This window comes from Tasmannia lanceolata, unplaced genomic scaffold (assembly GCF_043159265.1).
Source record: "Tasmannia lanceolata isolate RefF3 unplaced genomic scaffold, GAP_Taslan_0.1 ptg000011l, whole genome shotgun sequence".
Lineage (NCBI taxonomy): Eukaryota > Viridiplantae > Streptophyta > Magnoliopsida > Canellales > Winteraceae > Tasmannia > Tasmannia lanceolata.
In genome coordinates, this window is record NW_027518688.1 from 19144289 (window position 1) to 19162865 (window position 18577).

Genomic DNA, 18577 nt, shown 5'->3' on the forward strand with positions numbered 1-18577 from the left:
GTGAGGGACCAAACTAAACAACTATATTCTTCAGGATGATCAGGAGACTAGCATTTGCATACATAGATCCGATTAGGCCAGGTTAGGAGGATATTATTGATACTTTTTATAGAGGATTATCAGAGGACTACTTGATGGAGGATGACCTTACAAAAATATGACCAAGCCCCGTGGCTAGTCTGCTCTCTTTGGACTTTTCAAACTTAGCGAACTTAAACATCTGTAGTAGTATGTTCTTGGCCCATGCTACACATGGGTGTAAAAGAAATGAAACCACCCCATCAAAACATGAGGTGTAAAACGGTGGGCTGCATCTTATATATTGGCTCGAGTGGAGATTGTGGAACCTAGCTACCTGTTCACGTTCAGTCATGAGAGATCGAATCACCGAATGATGGCTTGTTTGGACCCAGTCAAAGAGATTACATGTGCCAAGCTGGCATTTTCAGGGAATAAGGCAGTAAACATTGTAAGGAGAAGATGCGAGTAGTGGAAGCTTGAAGTAGGCAGTTACTGATGAATTCTCTCCTTGAGAACATAGGTTAATGGGGAGTGGTTGCTCGAATAAAGTTATAAAAGAAGATGTCTGTCTCCAAAAAAAAGGTCCACCAAACATGTCTTAACATTTATTTTTTATCATTTACTCTCATTTATTTTTCCTAGTTGTAGCTTGTCCGTTCAAATGAAGGAAGCAATGAATCCTTCTTCTCAAGTAAGTCTTTCGTTGTTTTACTAGTTTGTTAGCATTTTGCTCTCATAGGCGGCGGCGGCGCACATCAATGTTTTCCCCCGCAAGTTGTTCACATTTTACTTGTGCCGACATTCCCACATTTAACATCGCATCGTATTGTAAAAAGTTCTTTCTATCTATATAAACGCAGAGGAGCCCAAGGAAGTTCCCCTCTTCTTCTTAATTGCCTGAAATCGAATCCCAAGGAAAGGAAACATTTCGGTCATCGACCCCTCGAATTGAATTTCAATTTGCCTCTCAGGAGGCAGGCACTCCTGCACATTCACCACACACTCACACACATCCACCAATCCATACTTGGTGCACTAACTGACCCAATGGATGATTTTAGTCCCAACACCACTTTTTTGGCACGCCCAATGAGACTATACAGCATTAAATGGCTGATAATATTAGAAGTAAAAGTGCAAGCATCAGTGCCCCTAGGAATAACGTTTTCAACGGTGCCGAAACACAAGATCAAAGGACTTCTAACCGGGAAAATCCTCGGCTGGGACGAATCCTAATCCCGTTTTGCAAACTAGAGCAACTACTCCACAAAGATGCCCTCGCATTCACCACACATTCACACATTTCCATCTATCCACACTCTGTGTGTTAACTGACCACGCCGAATGATTTTAGACCGACCTCATCAAAACATGTGGCAAAATGGTGGGCCACACTTGATGCTTGGGTTTGAGACTTTGAGTTGAGTTAGTATTTTGGTCTTTTTACTAGGTAATTTTCATCTTTTTTCGCGAGGGTTGCTAGACTGAAGGGCGCCCTTGCAAAAACACAATGAAAGGGGGGCTTCAATGGGGAAAAGTCACCAAAGTGCATTTAATGTTAACTTTTACATGTTATAAATGCACTTTGGGGACTTTCCACCAATGGGGGCACCCTTTCATCATATTTTTGCAAGGGCACCCCTTAGTTTAGCATTCCTCATTTTTCATATAAGGACATTTCGGTCTTTTAATAAGTCAAAAACAATCCACCGTGGGTATTTCGGTCACAAATTGATGGCAAGACACAATTTCCAAAATTCATTCAAATGTGATGGCACGATTTGCAAATTGTCAAACTAGAAGACTGTTTTTGCAAATGAAGCAAAGTAGGAGGGGTGGAGTTATCAAATAAGAAGGTGGGATTTACCCCATCAGTACCCTTGAGCTTTTCATTTGGTGGGCCCACACCAATGAATACCTTCTAATAAAACAATATCTCACCAAAGGGTTCAAAGAAAAATAAAAAAAAGTGGATTATTCGTTTTACCAGCAAATCTGAGGAGATCTCGTCATTCTCATGACAGAATACGCAAGATTTTTCAACCACCGTCCGATTAACGACACGTGGAAGCAAGAGGACAAGTGTCAATGTGATTTGGGGGTTGTTGGGGAGTTCAATAATTCGAAAAGGAAAGTGGGCCCACGAAAATACCAACACACCATATCTTTAAAAGCCACGTTAGCCATTTGAATTCTAACACTATTGAGATTTGGACACGTGTTTCGTTTAGTTGCCGTGCTGAAGTAAATAAAGGACAGATGGACTCCACCACCACCTGTCTCTTTAGTTGGTGTTGCTTTTCAAGACAACGGAGAAAGTATTGGCCGTTGGGATGATGCCACGTGTCTTATAGAGCTAAGATCCTTCCACGCCTTCGTCTTGGAATTCGTATATAGTTAAGCAAACTGGCCACCAATGTCTAAGTCTAATTACGACAGTAAGTGGGGAAAAAGAAAAGGAGACTCGTCTCTTTGAAAACTAATCAGACGCATTTTCATTGGCTGTATGGAGGTGTTACGAACCCGATTCGGTTCTTAGCGGATTTGATCTTCTTAGAGGGAAGATCAGCCAATAGAAATTCTGGAATAAATTTTGGCGTGTATTTATTGATATTTCCTTCGGGAAATGATATCTGAGCCAAGGTTTTTAAACCCTTTAAATACTACACGACAAACAAGTGGAGCATATGTTTATTGAAACACTTGGCGCATATATCATTTCCCTTTCCTTCTCTCTTTATACATTAAGGCTTTGTTCGCTTGTTTTCCCGGGAAAGGAAAAGAAATTTTTTCTCGGGAATCTGACGTGGCATGAGGAAAAGAAATCTAGGGAATCTATGGAGGAAAAGGTTTCCCTTGACTGTTTCTGGACTGTTCACTTGCGTAGAAAAAGGTTTCCAGGGAAACTGCCTGCCCTTCTTTTTGCACTAGTTTCTCAGGGAAACGAAATCCGTGTGTTTTTTGTCGGAAATGAAATCCCTAAAGGGGAGGAAAATGAGCTTTTCCATGTAATTTTTTGACTTATTGCAGAAATTCCACATGTGTAATGAGCCACAATAAGTGTTTCCCAGGCACACTTGCATAAAAGTAGGAGAAAGAATAGGAACTCCTGATAACTTATAACTCAATAGACTCTAACTAATTACTCTTGATTCCCACCACTACATCCTAACTAATATGTAAATCAGCAATGAAATAGTTATGACTAATTAAAATGTATCATAAATAAGGGCTCTACAGTAAAATCCACTTTTTCCTAAACATGATCCCACATTCCTAGTTTTAATCCATTGTCCACTCTTATTATTTAGTAGATAGCTGAAATTAAACCCACAACCACAGGGTTGAGAGAGTTCAAGCTCAACACCTCACTTGATTAAACACTTTTTTAATTAGTTGATGATAGTTTTGATTAAAGAAAGGAGTGCTATTATTAAAATAAAGGGGTACTTATTTGTTTATTTAGAGCTGATAAAGAATAAGTATTCGTAGTGATCCAAGTATTCTTAGCCTTTTCTTAAGAATAGTTAAGCAATTAGAGGCTGTTTTAATATTGGCACTCTTTTCTTAATTTTCACAACTTTCTAATTGTTAAGCAGTTATAGGCTGTTATAAACTTATAATTCCCCAAAACCTATCAACACCCAATAAAAAACTTGGGAGTGTAATTATTAGAGCAAGAGATTGTAGATGTTATTTTCCTTTTTATTATTCATTCATTGATTATTGTAGGTCCTTTTTCTTTCTTTCTTTTTAAGATCATATAATCCAATGGTGGAAGTTCAAATGGAATCATGGCATTTGCAAAGAAAGATGATTATGATTGAGGTTTAAAAAAGGGGTGAGATACCCACTCATTCACTTTATTAAAGCTAAGTTCTAGCTTTCAAAATTTAAGATCATTTGAGTACTTTTTTTTTTTTTTTTTTTTTTTGAAGAATTGTATTTAAAACTTAAATCAATTCTTTTAACTTTTAAATAAATTTTTATGACTCTTCTTTTTAAAAAAAAAAATAAATCTTAATAAATTACAATTCTAAAATGTAAAAGAAAATTTTGCCTATAAATCTCTAATTTGCAAAGTGTTTCCCGATTAGCCAGTGAAATTATAAAATGGCTAAGGCCCCATTTAGATTGCATGAAAAAATATTTCTGATAGAAACTTTTTCCTTGTGTTAGAATATATGGGATATTGGGAAATCAGATTGTTGTAGAATATATGGGATATTGGGAAATCAAATCTGATTTCCCAATATCCCATATATTCTAACACCTTGGGAAAATCTCTCCCTTCCACGTTTTCGGGAAATGATATATGGTTATGGTTTATTTAGAAGGACATCTTCATAAATCAAAGGCCCTTAAAAATAAAACTTGAACAGTGCTGGTTCAAGTTTTGTTTTTTCATGTGTAACCAAACAGTTGAAAAGGAGATCATAATTCTCAATGACCAATTGAAATATATTTATTAATGAGGAATGATAGAATGAAGGGTGCCCATGCAAAAATCAACTCCAAGGGCGCCCCTATTGGTGGATTTTAGCAAAGTCAACACATTTTCAACTTTTTTAGGCGCATTCCACATTTTTCGGCGCTTCACTTTGCTAAAATCCACCAATAGGGGCGCCCTTGGAGTTGATTTTTGCAAGGGTGCCCTTCATTCTATCATTCCTCTTATTTTATTTTATTATATTGACTTACCCAAAAATTTCCAATTAGGAAACTATAAATCCCTAAAATTTCCAATTAGGAAACTTACCTATCATGAGCTCCTAACTACTTGCTTATGAGAAACCTACATTGAACTTCCCTCCCTGCCTAACCTCCCTATAAGTCTTTAACCGTGTCTCTTTCTGTATGCTTCATATTCCACCTTTGGTGACACTTTCTAAGGAGATTTTTTTTCACAACATGTTTCTCATATGCTTCCTCTTTGCTTGCCCCATCGCTTTCTTAGTGCTTTCCACGTACCCATTTTTCTTTTAGTCTTCCTTGGTGACAATTTCTTTCCAAATTGGAATATTCTAAACTTTAATTCATGTCAGCTTTCAATGTCTACTCAGGCTCTGTTCACTTGTTTTTCAAGAAAAGGAAAAGAAAATGTTTCCCGGAAATCTGACGTGGCATTACGAAAAGAAATCCAGAGAACAGTGCAGGAGAAGGTTTCTCTGGACTGTTTCTAAACTGTTCACTACGCAGGAAAAAGTTTCCAGGGAAACTGCTTGCCCTTCTTTTTGCACTAGTTTTCCCGAGAAATGAAATCCGAGTGTTTTTGGTCGGAAATGAAATCCCTAAAAGGGTGGGAAAATGAGCTTTTCCATGTCATTTTTTGACTTATTGTAGAAATTCCACATGTGTAATTCTATTTTCCCTGGAAAGCAAGTGAACGCCAGAATTCTGTCTTGTCAAGGAAATAAGAGGCCGCTTTCCAGGGAACACAAGTGAAAAGAGCCTCAGGGAATCCAACTCACTTTGTTCAACTAGAACTCTTTCTAAAGAAACTATCAACCTCACCTTGCATCTTAATGAAGACTTCTCGTTAGTGATATCTAGTGATGGTGAGCTTACTGCCGTTCATCTCGCGTGTTCACATAGGAAGATCTTAGGTAACTGAAAGTCCCCTTGCATGTAAATACTTGTGTTTAAAGTCCACTTACTTCAAAGTGGGGTTAAGGCTAGCTTAATTGGAAGTTTCTCAATGCCTCAATCTTGCGATCACAAGCTTCATTCCCAGTTTACCTGAAGGGGAAACAAAAAAATCCTTCCATTTGAGGCCATATAACTAATGCCAAATTGGTTGATGCTCCATAGGCAATTTATAGATTTTTCTTTTGATCTTTACTAATGCATTTTTCACTCACAAGATCATAGCTTCAAAACTCCCAAGTGCCAAATGTGATGTTTCTTATTAAGTAATTAGAGACAAGGAGAACAAATATTTCAAAATAAACTAACAGTGGGACATTTTATAAGAAGAAAACTCTTGAGGTATTCAAGGTACAATACTTAATTGCTTCTGAGAAAATAAACAACAATTGTGGGACTAAACCGACAACACAAAACACAAAATCATAATATGAAAACTTGAAAAAATGTGGAGTTTCTAATCTCATCTTTGATCTTCAATCGTTGGTGCAGTTGGTGGCAGTTCAAATGTTTTTGGAGTAATCTTTTGAGGTGTAGAAGTGGATGACGAAATTTTTATCAATATCAATAAAGACCATAAATCAATGGCTAGCAAAGGCAGATAGATCTTCCAAATCAGAATGACTACTTTTGTGGCAGGGCAGTGGACAAGTATCCTAATCAGTTCTAAATAATGAAGTCCAACAATATTAAACAGATCAACAAATGGTTTCATACACTTGACAAAACTGACAAGAACTTATATTCACATTTTCTTCAACCACTGTTTGGCAAGACAGGTATGGAATTTCTTCTTTTGATTATTTTACTTCTTACTGTATGTGTAATCCTGTTCACAATTTTATTGAGGACTGCTTATACAAATAACTACATCAAAGATATAGTGGGATCTTGGCAATAGAATAAGGAACATTATGAACTATTAAATTATGCTCAGCTCCTTTCTTCCTTCTAATTGGTATGAATGCAGTTTTTCTCTAAGGTTCTTTCCTTACCTTGAGTGAGAAAGCGTCCTCGAAGCTGATACTAGTCCTCTCTTACTTATTGGAACCAGAGTGGTAGCAAGAAATGGTCTTTAGAATTTTAGTGGTACTACTAGAGAAAGAAATCAGACAATGGAAGTTGAGCCCTTATCTCATTAATGGTTCTATTGAGGCTACGCAGCGCCTCAACATGAGGTTCATCTTGTTCCACTGCTATTATTTTAGCGAAATTCCCTTCCTCAAGGTAGTCCACCACCCTGTTAGCTGCTTCTAGGCCAGTCACATATGCTTTCTCCTCCATTACATAAGAAACAACGAATTGTTAATTGTCCTTGTCCAATTTAAATCAAGATAATTCATTATATAAATATCAGTTTGTGGTAGATATTTGATTCCTTACCTGCGACCACGATCCATGACGATTGATTATCCAGTCTCCAGCCATAAACAAGTTTGGAAAAGTAGTAGAACCACGCATCATGTACTTATAGGAACCTGTAATAGAGAATGTTAATGGATCTGAAATGTACCATTTCACATAACCAATATTAGCATGTAGTGGTTGATTATTTCACATTGAATCACAACATAGTTACAAGATTGATTGAATAATTGAAAAATTAATGAAAAATTCCCAATTTTATGCCCTATATTAAACATTAAAAAATCCAAAATAATTCAAATAGTGTCACATTTTTCAAATTAAATGCAAATTTAACGAATACTTCATCACTTTTCCATATATTATTAGTAAATCTTGAGTTAAATCCCAAATTAGTGAAAAATAATTGTAGTGGAAACCATGGTTTTAAATTTCGGTTTTGGTATGTATTTCGACCGAAATCCGGTACACAATAAAAATAATATATTATTCATTACAAAAATTATGCTGAAATGTCGGGAAAATACCATATTATTTTTAAAAAATTGAATTCTCGAAATTTCGGCCGAAATTTGGTAAAATCTGAATTCTTGGATTTCGCCAAATTTTGGTTTCGGTCTCAACCGAAATCCAAAATTTCGAATTTAATACCATGGTGGAAACTAAACTCACAACCTAATCTAGCAAACCCATGTTCTTAACCATCCTGTTTCTGTCGTTTCTTATTTACAAAAACACATGTGCTTTTTCCAATTCTTTTCAGAAATCTTCCTAAACATTTCCAATTTATTTTTCGAAAATTTACAAAAACACATGTACTTCAGAATCTGAACTTTGTAACTATGATTTACAGTAGTATTGGATTTGAGTCTTCGCAAAACCAAATCAATCATGATTTGATCTACCTATTATGTCATAAAAGAAAGTATGATCACAATAGAGTTTCTATCCCATAGGTAAGAGCTATTGTATTCTCCTTGTGAAAAAAGACATGCAGAAAAGTGTGAGAGCACCTATTAAATGATCCAAAGCATTCATCTGTTGTGCCCTACTGTGGATTGGCATGCCCCAAAAACCTCTTCCATCAGGAAGCTCTATGTGGAGATTTTTCCACTGAACATGGCCAGTTGCCTGTTTAATTTCTAACCATCTATTTATAGGCTACATATCGAAGGGTTAGGATTGTCTGATGAAATAAACATTCATGGCCTTGTATTCTTGACTTGGCCAGGAAGACGATTTGGACCATCAAACAGGTCACCCATTCTGTAGTTTTACCAAGTCCATATTTTTCTGAAGGCTCGAAAACAAATTTTACGTCCACTTTTCCACTTAAAAATGGTGTAAATTTTGTTCTACATCCATATCGGAAGCATCTAACCGAGCTCTGACGGCATCAGACATATCCATGAAATTCTCGGAAGGAGCACCAATTAAAGATTGTAGTTCAGGGATGACATAACTTGAGTTCTTAACATGTTAAAATAAGACCATATACAAATAAACTGATGTTCATCAGGGTCATAGGTTCTAAATGCAGTTTAGAAAAAATGGAGAAAAGAATGTGGATAGGGAATGTTTAAACTTAAAATTTAAAAGAAATCACTTTTATAAAGATGGGTTTCGTGTTTTTACCATTAGCTTTCTTTTGATTTTGAATTGTCACTGAAGAGTGATTTTGTAATTTGCTTATTTGTGTGCCTTGAGCTTTGCACACCTTAATTTTTTCCCAAATTGGAAAACTCAAGAGAGTTTATTTTGGCTACAAACAACTCCAATACCTCTTCATTAATCGTTATGCATTGCCAACTCAAATGGCTTGGCTTGGCTCAAGGCTCAGTTCGCACTGAGCCGTGTACATGTGGCATGGTGCAAGGGCGCTTGAGATGCACTTTGCACTTTGCTCGCAATGCTGCAAGCCACACTGAGCCACTGTGTGACCCCTAAGATTTAGCGGTCCTTGCAGTTGATGGTCCACTCCGCTTGGTTGTACAAAGTCTCGTCCGTCCCTTTGGGTTATTGTCAGCCAACTCAGACTAGCAACTAGAGGCCTATATAATGAGGAGTGCAAAGTCACGCCTGAGATACCAGAGAAGAGCAAAGAGAGTTAAGAGGAGTTTTCCAAGAGAAGAGGACAGCATAGAAAGACAGAGCCAAGGGTCCAGCACACCTAAGAACAAGACTGAGCCACTGCTGGAGCTCTAAACAAGGAGGTTAACAGTGTAGGGTTCAACTGTGAGACCAAGAGCAGTGTTCTCCTAAAAAACTACCATTTTCATATTGGCACAGTATCCTTCATTGTTTACAATGTTCGAATCTGACCAATTGAGTATATCAAGACATCAGTGCTTACGGTATTTGAATTGACTACTTAAGTTTACTTGACATCATTTAAAGGAGTTTGTTTTCTATCTTCACCATTTACGATGTTTATTTAGACCAAGTTGATTTGATCAATAGACTTGAACTACTAAGTGTTTTACACTTCACTAATTGGCTTCTGAGAGCTTTCTTAAAATCTTGAAATTGAGCAAGGAAGGTTGGGCTGTAACTCTCTAGCCAGTCAGAATGTTACCTGGAAAGAAGTGGGTTACAGATTTAGGACATCTGGAAACTTCTTGCTCCACGACATTGGCCCCCTCAAACTCTTTAATGCATTTGGAAAGGTATGACATCACTTTTGCAACAATCTGCTCATCTTTTAGTGGCAAAAACTGGTTGGCATGATACTGCACAGAAATAAAACAGGCCAATAATGCAGAAAATTAAAATTCTAGGAATTCTTCTTTTATTGAAAAGTAAAACGAAATCAACTCCAGAGAATGGAACTTACAAAATCAGCCTTCAAAACTGTTACTGGTTCATCTTTATACTCATCATAAATGGAATTCAAATCGAAGAAAGTCCACCCATTTGAATCATCAAAACCAAAGCAAACATTGCTTGCCTTTGGAATATTGACCTAATAACATGTGGAAGAGGTTTGCTTTTAATATAAAACACACCTTATTATTGATGGAACAATGAAGATAAAAGTTAAAAGAAAAGCATATATCATTGTACTCACCTTCCTATCCAACTTAAGTTGAACAGAAAGCACATCGATTGCCGCCAAATTCAAAACATTCAGAAACTCCTGCCTTGTTTGTAGCAGTGAACTACAAACAGTCCAACTATCATAAATGCCATTTCTCTCAAATGTTGTCTGAAGATTATAATATGGAGAAGAAATTCCAATTTATTTGGTACATGACAGAAGCCTATCTGTGATCGCTACTTAAACATAGCCTAAAGCCTGATAATTCAAGTGATAAGGCAACTTTGAAACATTAGGAAAAATCCAACTAACCCACAACTACTCTACTCATCTTAAAACAAAATTAAACAAATACAATGAAGGGTGGCGTACCGAAAGATATTGTAAAATTCTGAATTTCTACTAATTCTTGGATGAAATTACAGATAATCGATTCAAGAGTGCTTATATAGAGCACTTAGGTGATAAACATAGAATAAAATCTTGATAACTATGGAAAGAGACTATTCTAATACAATCTAGTTGCCTAAGCCATCTAGGTTACATTATCTAACCAACTTTCCCAATCTATACCTCCAAGATGATCCAACTTTGAGATCTTAACCCAATCCAATGGTGAGAACATATATTCTAATAAAAAAAAAAGGACGGCCCATTGCATGAGGCTCCCACCATTGCGGGGTCTGGGGAGGGCTAGATGTACCCAGCCTTACCCCTACTTTGCAGAGAGGCTGTTTCCGTGACTCGAACCCGTGACCACCAGGTCACATATATATTCTAATAGATAACGAATTTTTGAGATACCTGTTCATGACAATCTGTTGGAGTGTGGAGACTCCAACAGCTAAGACGACTGCATCGGCTGCATAAGTCTCTTCTCCGCAAACAACTTCTGAAATGCATCCATTCTCCTCATTTAGTGAGAAATCTGTCACCTTTTTATTCATGTGAAATTTACATCCATTTGCTTTCATAGACTCCAACCATGGTGTAAAAATTTTCTCCTGGACTGTCCCACGGCACCAGACAACATCGAAATCTTGCTGTAGTGTAAACAAAGATAACATCCAATAAAAGCATACATTTTCAGAGAACAATGTATTCCAAATGCTTATGTAAAAAATACTATCATGACAAGATGCTACAATTTTATGTAAAATTCAGATAAATGTTTTCGTATGAAAAAAATGAAAAAATAATAATTAAAGCAATAATTAAACCTGATGAGCAAGGATGAAATAGTAAAGCATTCCCAGTGTTGCAGCCGCACTACATTGCTCTGCCGAAGCAAACAATCCAACCTGAAGTATTGGGTTAAAAACATTTCGGTAAAGCCTTTCTGAGCAGCCGTACTGCTTAAAAAGCTCCCTTGCAGTCACTGCCATTGAGAATATATAGGATTGTAGAATTATGATGCTCTCAGTTTAGTCAGTGAAACAAATAGAGGAAATTCGGCATAAGCCACAGGTGGTAATATTTGAGGGATTTTTCTCACTTGCATCATATCTTCTCCAGGCAACATCAGTGTTGTCGAAGTCAATCACTACAGAAAATAAGGGCAAATTAGGTGCATGAATGCAAACGACATTAAGGAAAACTAAGGAGATCTGAGACTTCTACAGAGATATATGGTATTTAAAGAAATTATCCGATTATCAGAGAGGATCTGAGACTTCTACAAAGACACCATGAGATAACATTATCGGTCTAAGAATTACGCTGAACAGAGATCACATTCATTGATAAGATGGTGCCAAGATCAACAAGTAAACTCTTCTTGGAAGAACCGAAAGAGAACCCTTCCGATCTGGCAGATAAGATTACCCAATTATGGTGGGACTGTTACCAACGGATTGGACTCACGGTGCATGAAAAGATCAAAAGACCTGATCAGCTGCCACATCTATACATGTGACAGTGGTCAATTATCCAAATTAATTTGGACAGGTTCTCTCCCAAAAGTTTTTCGAATCAAGAAATAAGAATACTATAAATATAAGAAGAAAGAAGGGGACTCTTTGAATGCCATCCCTTTGCTTAATGGATCGCAAAAGCCACATTGGAGATTTTACAGGTTGTTTGATTGGATGAGATCTACTTCTGTAGTGTTCCAGCATGTTCGCTGCTCGGAAAAAAAGGAGGCTGATAACCTAGCTAGAGATGGAGTGTCCAAGGAAGAATTGGCGTTATTTGATTCTCTTCTGCCATAATTTCCATTTTTTTGTAGAGATTAGCTTTATTGTACTGTTCTTGTCTTCTATATGTATCAATCATCTCGGTCTTCTTTGTTGTTCAATAAAATTGGCTACCATTTTCAAAAAGAGAAAAAAGAAAATTAATTTTTTATTCCTAATAGTTTTGTTGATGTGTCTGTAAAATTGATGGCATGTCAGAACAGAAAATGTTTTAGAAAATGGAATGTCCTTGATACAAAACAAAAAAGCAACATATAAACTACAATAATCTAACCTGCAGCCATGAGAGGAAGTGAAGTGAGTCGATCCACCAAAGGGATGCCAAGGAACTACATCATGAAGAAAACATCTTAACATTATCAACAGCAATCCAAGCCTGTAGATAACCATGCCCTCGCAACTGCAAGCTAAAAGTCCTTTTTGATGGAAAGACAAAAGCTAGGAGACAGTTAAAACCTACTTGAGTGTAAAAAAAGGTTCCTAAAGGAGCTGGTAATCGAGGTAGATCTTGAAATACTGGAACTTCAACCTGTGAAATAATCTCCAAGTCAGGACACCTACATATCACTCAGTCGAAGCACAGTTTGAGACTTGGTTAGATATTGTTCCTCAGATACCGCCACCCAAGTGATAAATAACTTAAAACTTTAGGCAATATTTACAAATCATTCAACGTATTTCATTGTCTAGGAGGGATAACACTTGTTTTTTAGTACCAGCAGCCACAGATTTATCTACCTTTTTACTATGACTTATACCAAGCAGTGGTGACGACTATGCTAACATAAGTATGTCTTTTCTTTTAAAATGAATATGCTAGCATAGGTATGTCTTTTGTAATTTATATAGATCTAAGAGGGGCATCCTGGATATAATAACTAACATCTCACGCATAATCTGGGACATCCTGACAGTCTTGAGTGAATAAATACCTCCATACCCTCTGGGGAATACTGTGCTGACCTTGTCCAGTTAGTGAAAGGCTGGACTCTGAGCTCATCAACAAGAGAAAATATATTACGGTATGGGTACCAGAAACCTGCGGACATCATTACAGAAAAAGAAAGTTGACTGGGAAATATAGAAAAATTAAACAAACCTATTATTTTCAAAAGCAACTAGATGTGGAAATATTAAATAAATCTTGGATCTTTATTAGTAGCAGATGAGCAGTAGCACTCTTACATAAAAACAACATAATAGTATGTTGTCAAAATTGATGAAATTCACATCAAAATATATGTTTTTGGTAGCTGATTTACCGCATTTGAGCCACAAAACCACCAATTAAAGAGCCAATAAAGATTTATATTATTCTTTCTAGTAGCTATCCTTAATTCTCTTATCTCTTGAACCTATTCGACATTTTCTGGATAAAAGAATTGACCCCTCCCCCAAAGTAGTTTGGGTTCGATAAATAATTCATGCATATGGCTATTTTCGACGGAGTGCAAAAGGTATGTCATCCCTCTAATTTCCTCATCTAAGAAGGTTAATTAGGAGAATTATTGATTATTATCTTATTTGAAGCTTCCTACTCAGATGTTTATATTGGACAAGGAAGCTTGCTCTATAATTCCATGAAGATCTGATCTCTGATGCGCAAAATCTATCTTTAGGAATTGGAAGTAGCACACTGAAATGCCTAACAGAAGTAGAATATGCTTAAAATGATATCCACCATAGAAGGGTTATTAACTCTGGAAAGATCAATCAATTTCTCCATTGTATGCCCTGACTTGACTACATAGTCCACTTCACATGTAGAGCTTTTTCATCTTTTTCTTTTTAGGATTTTATTTTATTTTTTGATTGCAAGTGTATAATTTAGACCCAGAACTTTATCATTCTGCCCTTGTGGATATCACCACTGGTGAAAAGGCTCCATTTCATGGCATATTCAGTTTCACAAAGATAAATTTCTAATAGCAAGTGACTTGAAAAATGTGGAGGTCTATCAAAACAAGGACCTGCTGACCTATGTTCATCCTTTCTCATTGAAATTCTCATACTATTAAATCTCAAAAGCAAAACAATATCATCGCCATAAATATGGGACATATATAAATGGACAAGAAATTCATATCCTTATAGCCTAGGAAGATGATCTTGATTAGATGGGTTGAACCAATAGCGAAAATCCTGGGACAGACAGCGACAAAAAGTGTAGAGACAAGGCTTGGCTACTCTATCTAGTGATGTTCCTGAAACCGCATCTCAAAACTGGATCGGTACATATGGTCCGTAAGCTCAATGAAGCAGAATCTATCAACTCTGTCTACCTGACCTGGGTCTGGTTCGGTTGAATCAATAGCTCGCCTAGTATGACGGAGTGATTTGTCGTGTGGTTTCATTGTGGTATTGTTTTGTCTTTTTATGTTTGTTTGGTCTTTGATTTGTGCCTTTTGCCTATTGTGTTAACGCTCTCTTCTTCTATTTGTTGTAAACACTGTCCTCTATTCTTTTTGTGCTAATGACTTAATGCTCTCCACTCTTTCCTCTCTCTCACGAATTTTCATGGCCTTGGATTTTACAGAGATCAATGAAGATCTAAATTGATGAACTTATCAGGGATAGACCTTCTTATAGTTCCAGCAAATTTGTAGCTATAGATAAATGTGGCAATCCGAGGTTAAGAAATATGCAATGTGATTCTCTGTATTATAATATTCCAATATTAAGAGAACATGACATGGTTTCACCATATTCAAGTTATATATCTCTCTAGTGGAAAACACAGATTCATTTCCTTATTAAGAAATAAATAGGAAAAGAGAATCCCATGGTATGATTTACCATTGATTCCAACATCAGCAGGGCCAAGGTTTCCAGCCCAATTGTCAGCTTCAAGAAGGGTGACATTAAACCCCTGGAACCAAATTACAAAAAACCCATAAAACCCCTGGAACCAAATTACAAAAAATCCATCTCTACATCAACAGGAATGTGTAAAACACCAAGAAGGCTGACATTAAACCCTTGGAACCAAATTACAAAAAAAACTCATAAAACCCCTGAAATCAAATTACAGAAAACCCAACTCTACATCAACAGAAATGTGTAAAACACCAAGAAGGGTGACATTAAACCCTTGGAACCAAATTACAACAAAAAACCCATAAAACCCCTGAAATCAAATTACAGAAAACCCATCTCTACATCAACAGAAATGTGTCAAACACCAAAAAGGGTGACATTAAACCCCTGGAAACAAATTAAAAAAAAAAAACAATAAAACCCCTGGAACCAAATTACAGAAAACCCATCTCTACATCAATAGAAATGAGTACAAAAATAGATATGTGTTCAAGGGTTTTTTACGGTTTGAAGAATCTGACATGAATTTCAAAGAAAGAAAAGGAGAAAAAAGAAACCCAAAATAATGTGTGTGTGTGTGTGTGTGAGAGAGAGAGAGAGAGAGAGAGAGAGAGAGAGAGAGAGAGAGAGAGAGACCTGTTTGGAGAGATGATGAGTAGCACCTAGGCCAGCCCAACCAGAGCCAATAACAACCACATTCTTCTTATCTCCATTACTAACCAAACCTTCTGCTCTGCAACAAAACCCACCATGGTACAAGGGTGTGAGGACCCCAGAAGCCCACATAGCTCTCCCAACTCCCAACGGCTAATGCCTCTGAATTTCTTTCCCCAGTTTCAAAGAGAGAGGGAGTTTTGCAACCCTCCATTTTGTAGTTGGGTTTGCAGATGGTTTAGGTTAGGAGTTGGGACCACTCATTTATATACATGGTTACTGTTTTGTTTTGTTTTTTCAGTTGAGGTTTTAACTTTTAGCCTCCTTGATTTTGTTGATCCTTGTGGGCCACCACTCCAGGCCATTGCCTCTTCCTCCTCCTGTGAATTAACCAGTAACTCCAAAAGCTTAAGCTGTTGCTTTAACACTACACCTGGCAAGAAGTGACCCGGACCCGCGGGTCGACCTGGCCCACCGGTAATTTCCTCATCCGGGTCCCAAGAAAATGACCAGTTTCAATTTGACCTGCGGGTCCACTCCGCCCGTCAAAACTAGTCCGGGCAAGGTGGACCCGCGGGTGCCCGTTAAAAAAGCCGAATACTTTTTGGGGGCGAGGGATAGAGGATATGTGACAAAAATACCTGAAACTGTGAGGGTATTTTCGTCAAATCATTAAAATCCCACTTCCCCAAGTTGAGCTGTTGTTGTCATGGCGAGTACCCAAACTACCATTCTTTTAGTTGATAAGTGATTAAATTCTTTCATGGTAGGTCGAGGACAATTTGGTCACTGCAAATTTTCCTCTACTTTTTGTAGAAAAAATGTCAGCGACCTTTTTGAGGGAAGTGATATATTCACCACATGTCTGACGGGTGTCTTAGCATATTGCACGTGGCAGAGAAGTTTTTGAAAAACAAAACAAACATTCGTTATAATAAAGCGGGTGACCTGCGGGTCGACCGGCCCGTGCGGGTGGGGTCCGGGTCCACCATTAGTGACCCGTAAATTTTGCGGGTCATTTTTTACCAGGACCCGTGCGGGTCGGGTCAAACCTGGCCCGGCCCACCCGTTTGCCAGGTCTATTTAACACCCCCCTCATGTGTGGCCCCCTCTTTTGGGTTTTGCCATTGCATGTTGATTTTGTACTATCAAGGAGGTTTGAACTGAGGACCTTTGCTTTATTCCCGGGTGAAACAACCGAAAACTCCAAAAGCTTAAGCAGTTAGATATGGGGTTATTTAATTTTTTATACTCTAACAACTCCTACGCCCTTGATCAAATGATACTAAGCCCTTGACCAGCAACACCTCCGCTAATTCCATCTTTATAGTTAATTCTAATGGATGTTATCATAAATTAAAGGTCCCTCCTAGTAAAAATTGAATAGGCTTGGTTCAAGCTATCTTTTTCTCATCTGAAAAAAAAAAAAAAAAAAAAAAATGATGGAAAATTTAGAAATAATTTTCCTTTCCAAACTTTTCCAAAAAAATCTTGCAATCCAAACCGGGCCAAGAAAACAATTACTGGGATTGAGCCTCTTGCTCAATCGTTAAGGCTTTGTTTTTCAACATGGCGGTCGGAGGTTCAATCCCAGCTTACCTACCAAAAAAATACATTTATTGCACGATGGACCACTATCACGGGTTAGGCTATGAATATTTTGGCCATCAGAAGTCCGGTCTATTGCCCTTGGTCCCACCCTCATTGGATTATTCTAGAACGGCGGCGAACCACCCACGTCGCCGCAATCCGAACACTTCACCGGACCATTCAATCGGTAGGAGCGACGGGCGGTGTGTACAAAGGGCAGGGACGTAGTCAACGCGAGCTGATGACTCGCGCTTACTAGGAATTCCTCGTTGGGGTCTCCACTCTTGGCTTGGTCTTCGCTCGCATTCTCTTTTGCACGGAATTCCTCGTCCCGTGTGTTCCTTCCCCTTCCCCTCTAACTTCCGCGCACAGCGGGTCGCCTAGCAATGAACAAATATGATGAAAAAGAAGTCATTTAAGATAGGGAATGATATCAACACTGCAACGTTTTAATAAGATGCGTGAAAACATCTTGTCATGTAGTGTTTAAATGTAGGGCTGCAACTCGGGTCGGGCGGGTCGGGTTTTGGAGAACCCAACCCTACCCGAGAAATATCTCGGGTCGGGTCGGGTCGGGTTTTTTTTCGGAAAACCCACGATTCCCAAACCCGGCCCTACCCATGATAAATCTCGGGTCGGTTCGGGTCGGGTCGGGTTTTTTCACGTTGACGCAAATTTTTAAGGAAAATTCTTGTTTGCCAAGGCAACTCAACTCATAGAAGCAGAAATTACACTCACATTACACTTGAATCAAACAATGATGTAATTACACTCACATCACACTTGAATCAAACAATGTTGTAATCAAACAATGCTGTAATTACAATCAAACAATGCTGAATCAAACACTTGAATCAAATCAACTCATAGAAGCAGAAATTACACTCACATACAGTAACAGTGGGTGCGTGGGTTTTCACTTTTAACTTTGGGATAATTACTTTTACACCCCCTCTAGTTTTTGACACATCCACTTCTACCCCTATAGTTTAAAACGTGACAAATACACCCCTGTAGTTTCAATTTGTTTAAGGTTTGCCCCCTCAGCTGAAGGTTCGTCCATAGATTGAAGGGTTAGGATGATCCGATGGAGCTGATTTTTTGGGCACACCATATCTATGTCAGGACCCATCAAATGAACGCTTTGGATCATCCAAATAATGTGGGCCCCTACCCGAATCCAAACACTACCAAAAAATCATCCAAATAATGTGGGCCCACATTGTTTGGATGATCCAAAGCATTCATTTGA

At 37.8% G+C, this 18577-nt stretch overlaps 1 protein-coding gene across 6 annotated transcripts; it reads right to left on the reverse strand.

Annotated features, from left to right (window-relative positions):
• Positions 1-6386: 6386 nt before the first annotated feature.
• Positions 6387-15963, reverse strand: LOC143886552 (uncharacterized). Of its 6 annotated transcripts, none has more exons than XM_077390577.1 (13): positions 15718-15957; positions 15061-15133; positions 13197-13303; positions 12725-12793; positions 12539-12593; positions 11565-11612; positions 11290-11447; positions 10874-11112; positions 10100-10190; positions 9866-9994; positions 9608-9761; positions 7051-7145; positions 6387-6945 (listed from the first exon to the last, which is right to left on the reverse strand). In XM_077390577.1, the coding sequence occupies exons 1-13, from the start codon at positions 15865-15867 to the stop codon at positions 6763-6765; spliced, it is 1551 nt and encodes a 516-aa protein (XP_077246692.1). In that variant the 5' UTR covers positions 15868-15957; the 3' UTR covers positions 6387-6762. The 6 variants fall into 6 exon arrangements, with proteins under 6 accessions (XP_077246692.1, XP_077246697.1, XP_077246696.1 ...); XM_077390582.1 differs by having other exon boundaries at positions 13205-13303; positions 15718-15857; XM_077390581.1 differs by having other exon boundaries at positions 12725-12821; positions 15718-15857.
• Positions 15964-18577: the final 2614 nt, after the last annotated feature.

What these genes read in the sequence shown, in the direction of transcription:
- LOC143886552 (XM_077390577.1), bottom strand. Translation starts at nt 15,867, where the DNA reads ATGTGGGCTTCTGGGGTCCTCACACCCTTGTACCATGGTGGGTTTTGT. An exon ending in CTGGAGAAGATATGATGCAA is followed by an intron (nt 11,448 to 11,564) that starts GTGAGAAAAATC and finishes TCTCAATGGCAG; the next exon opens with TGACTGCAAGGGAGCTTTTT. An exon ending in ATTTCATCCTTGCTCATCAG is followed by an intron (nt 11,113 to 11,289) that starts GTTTAATTATTG and finishes TTTACACTACAG; the next exon opens with CAAGATTTCGATGTTGTCTG.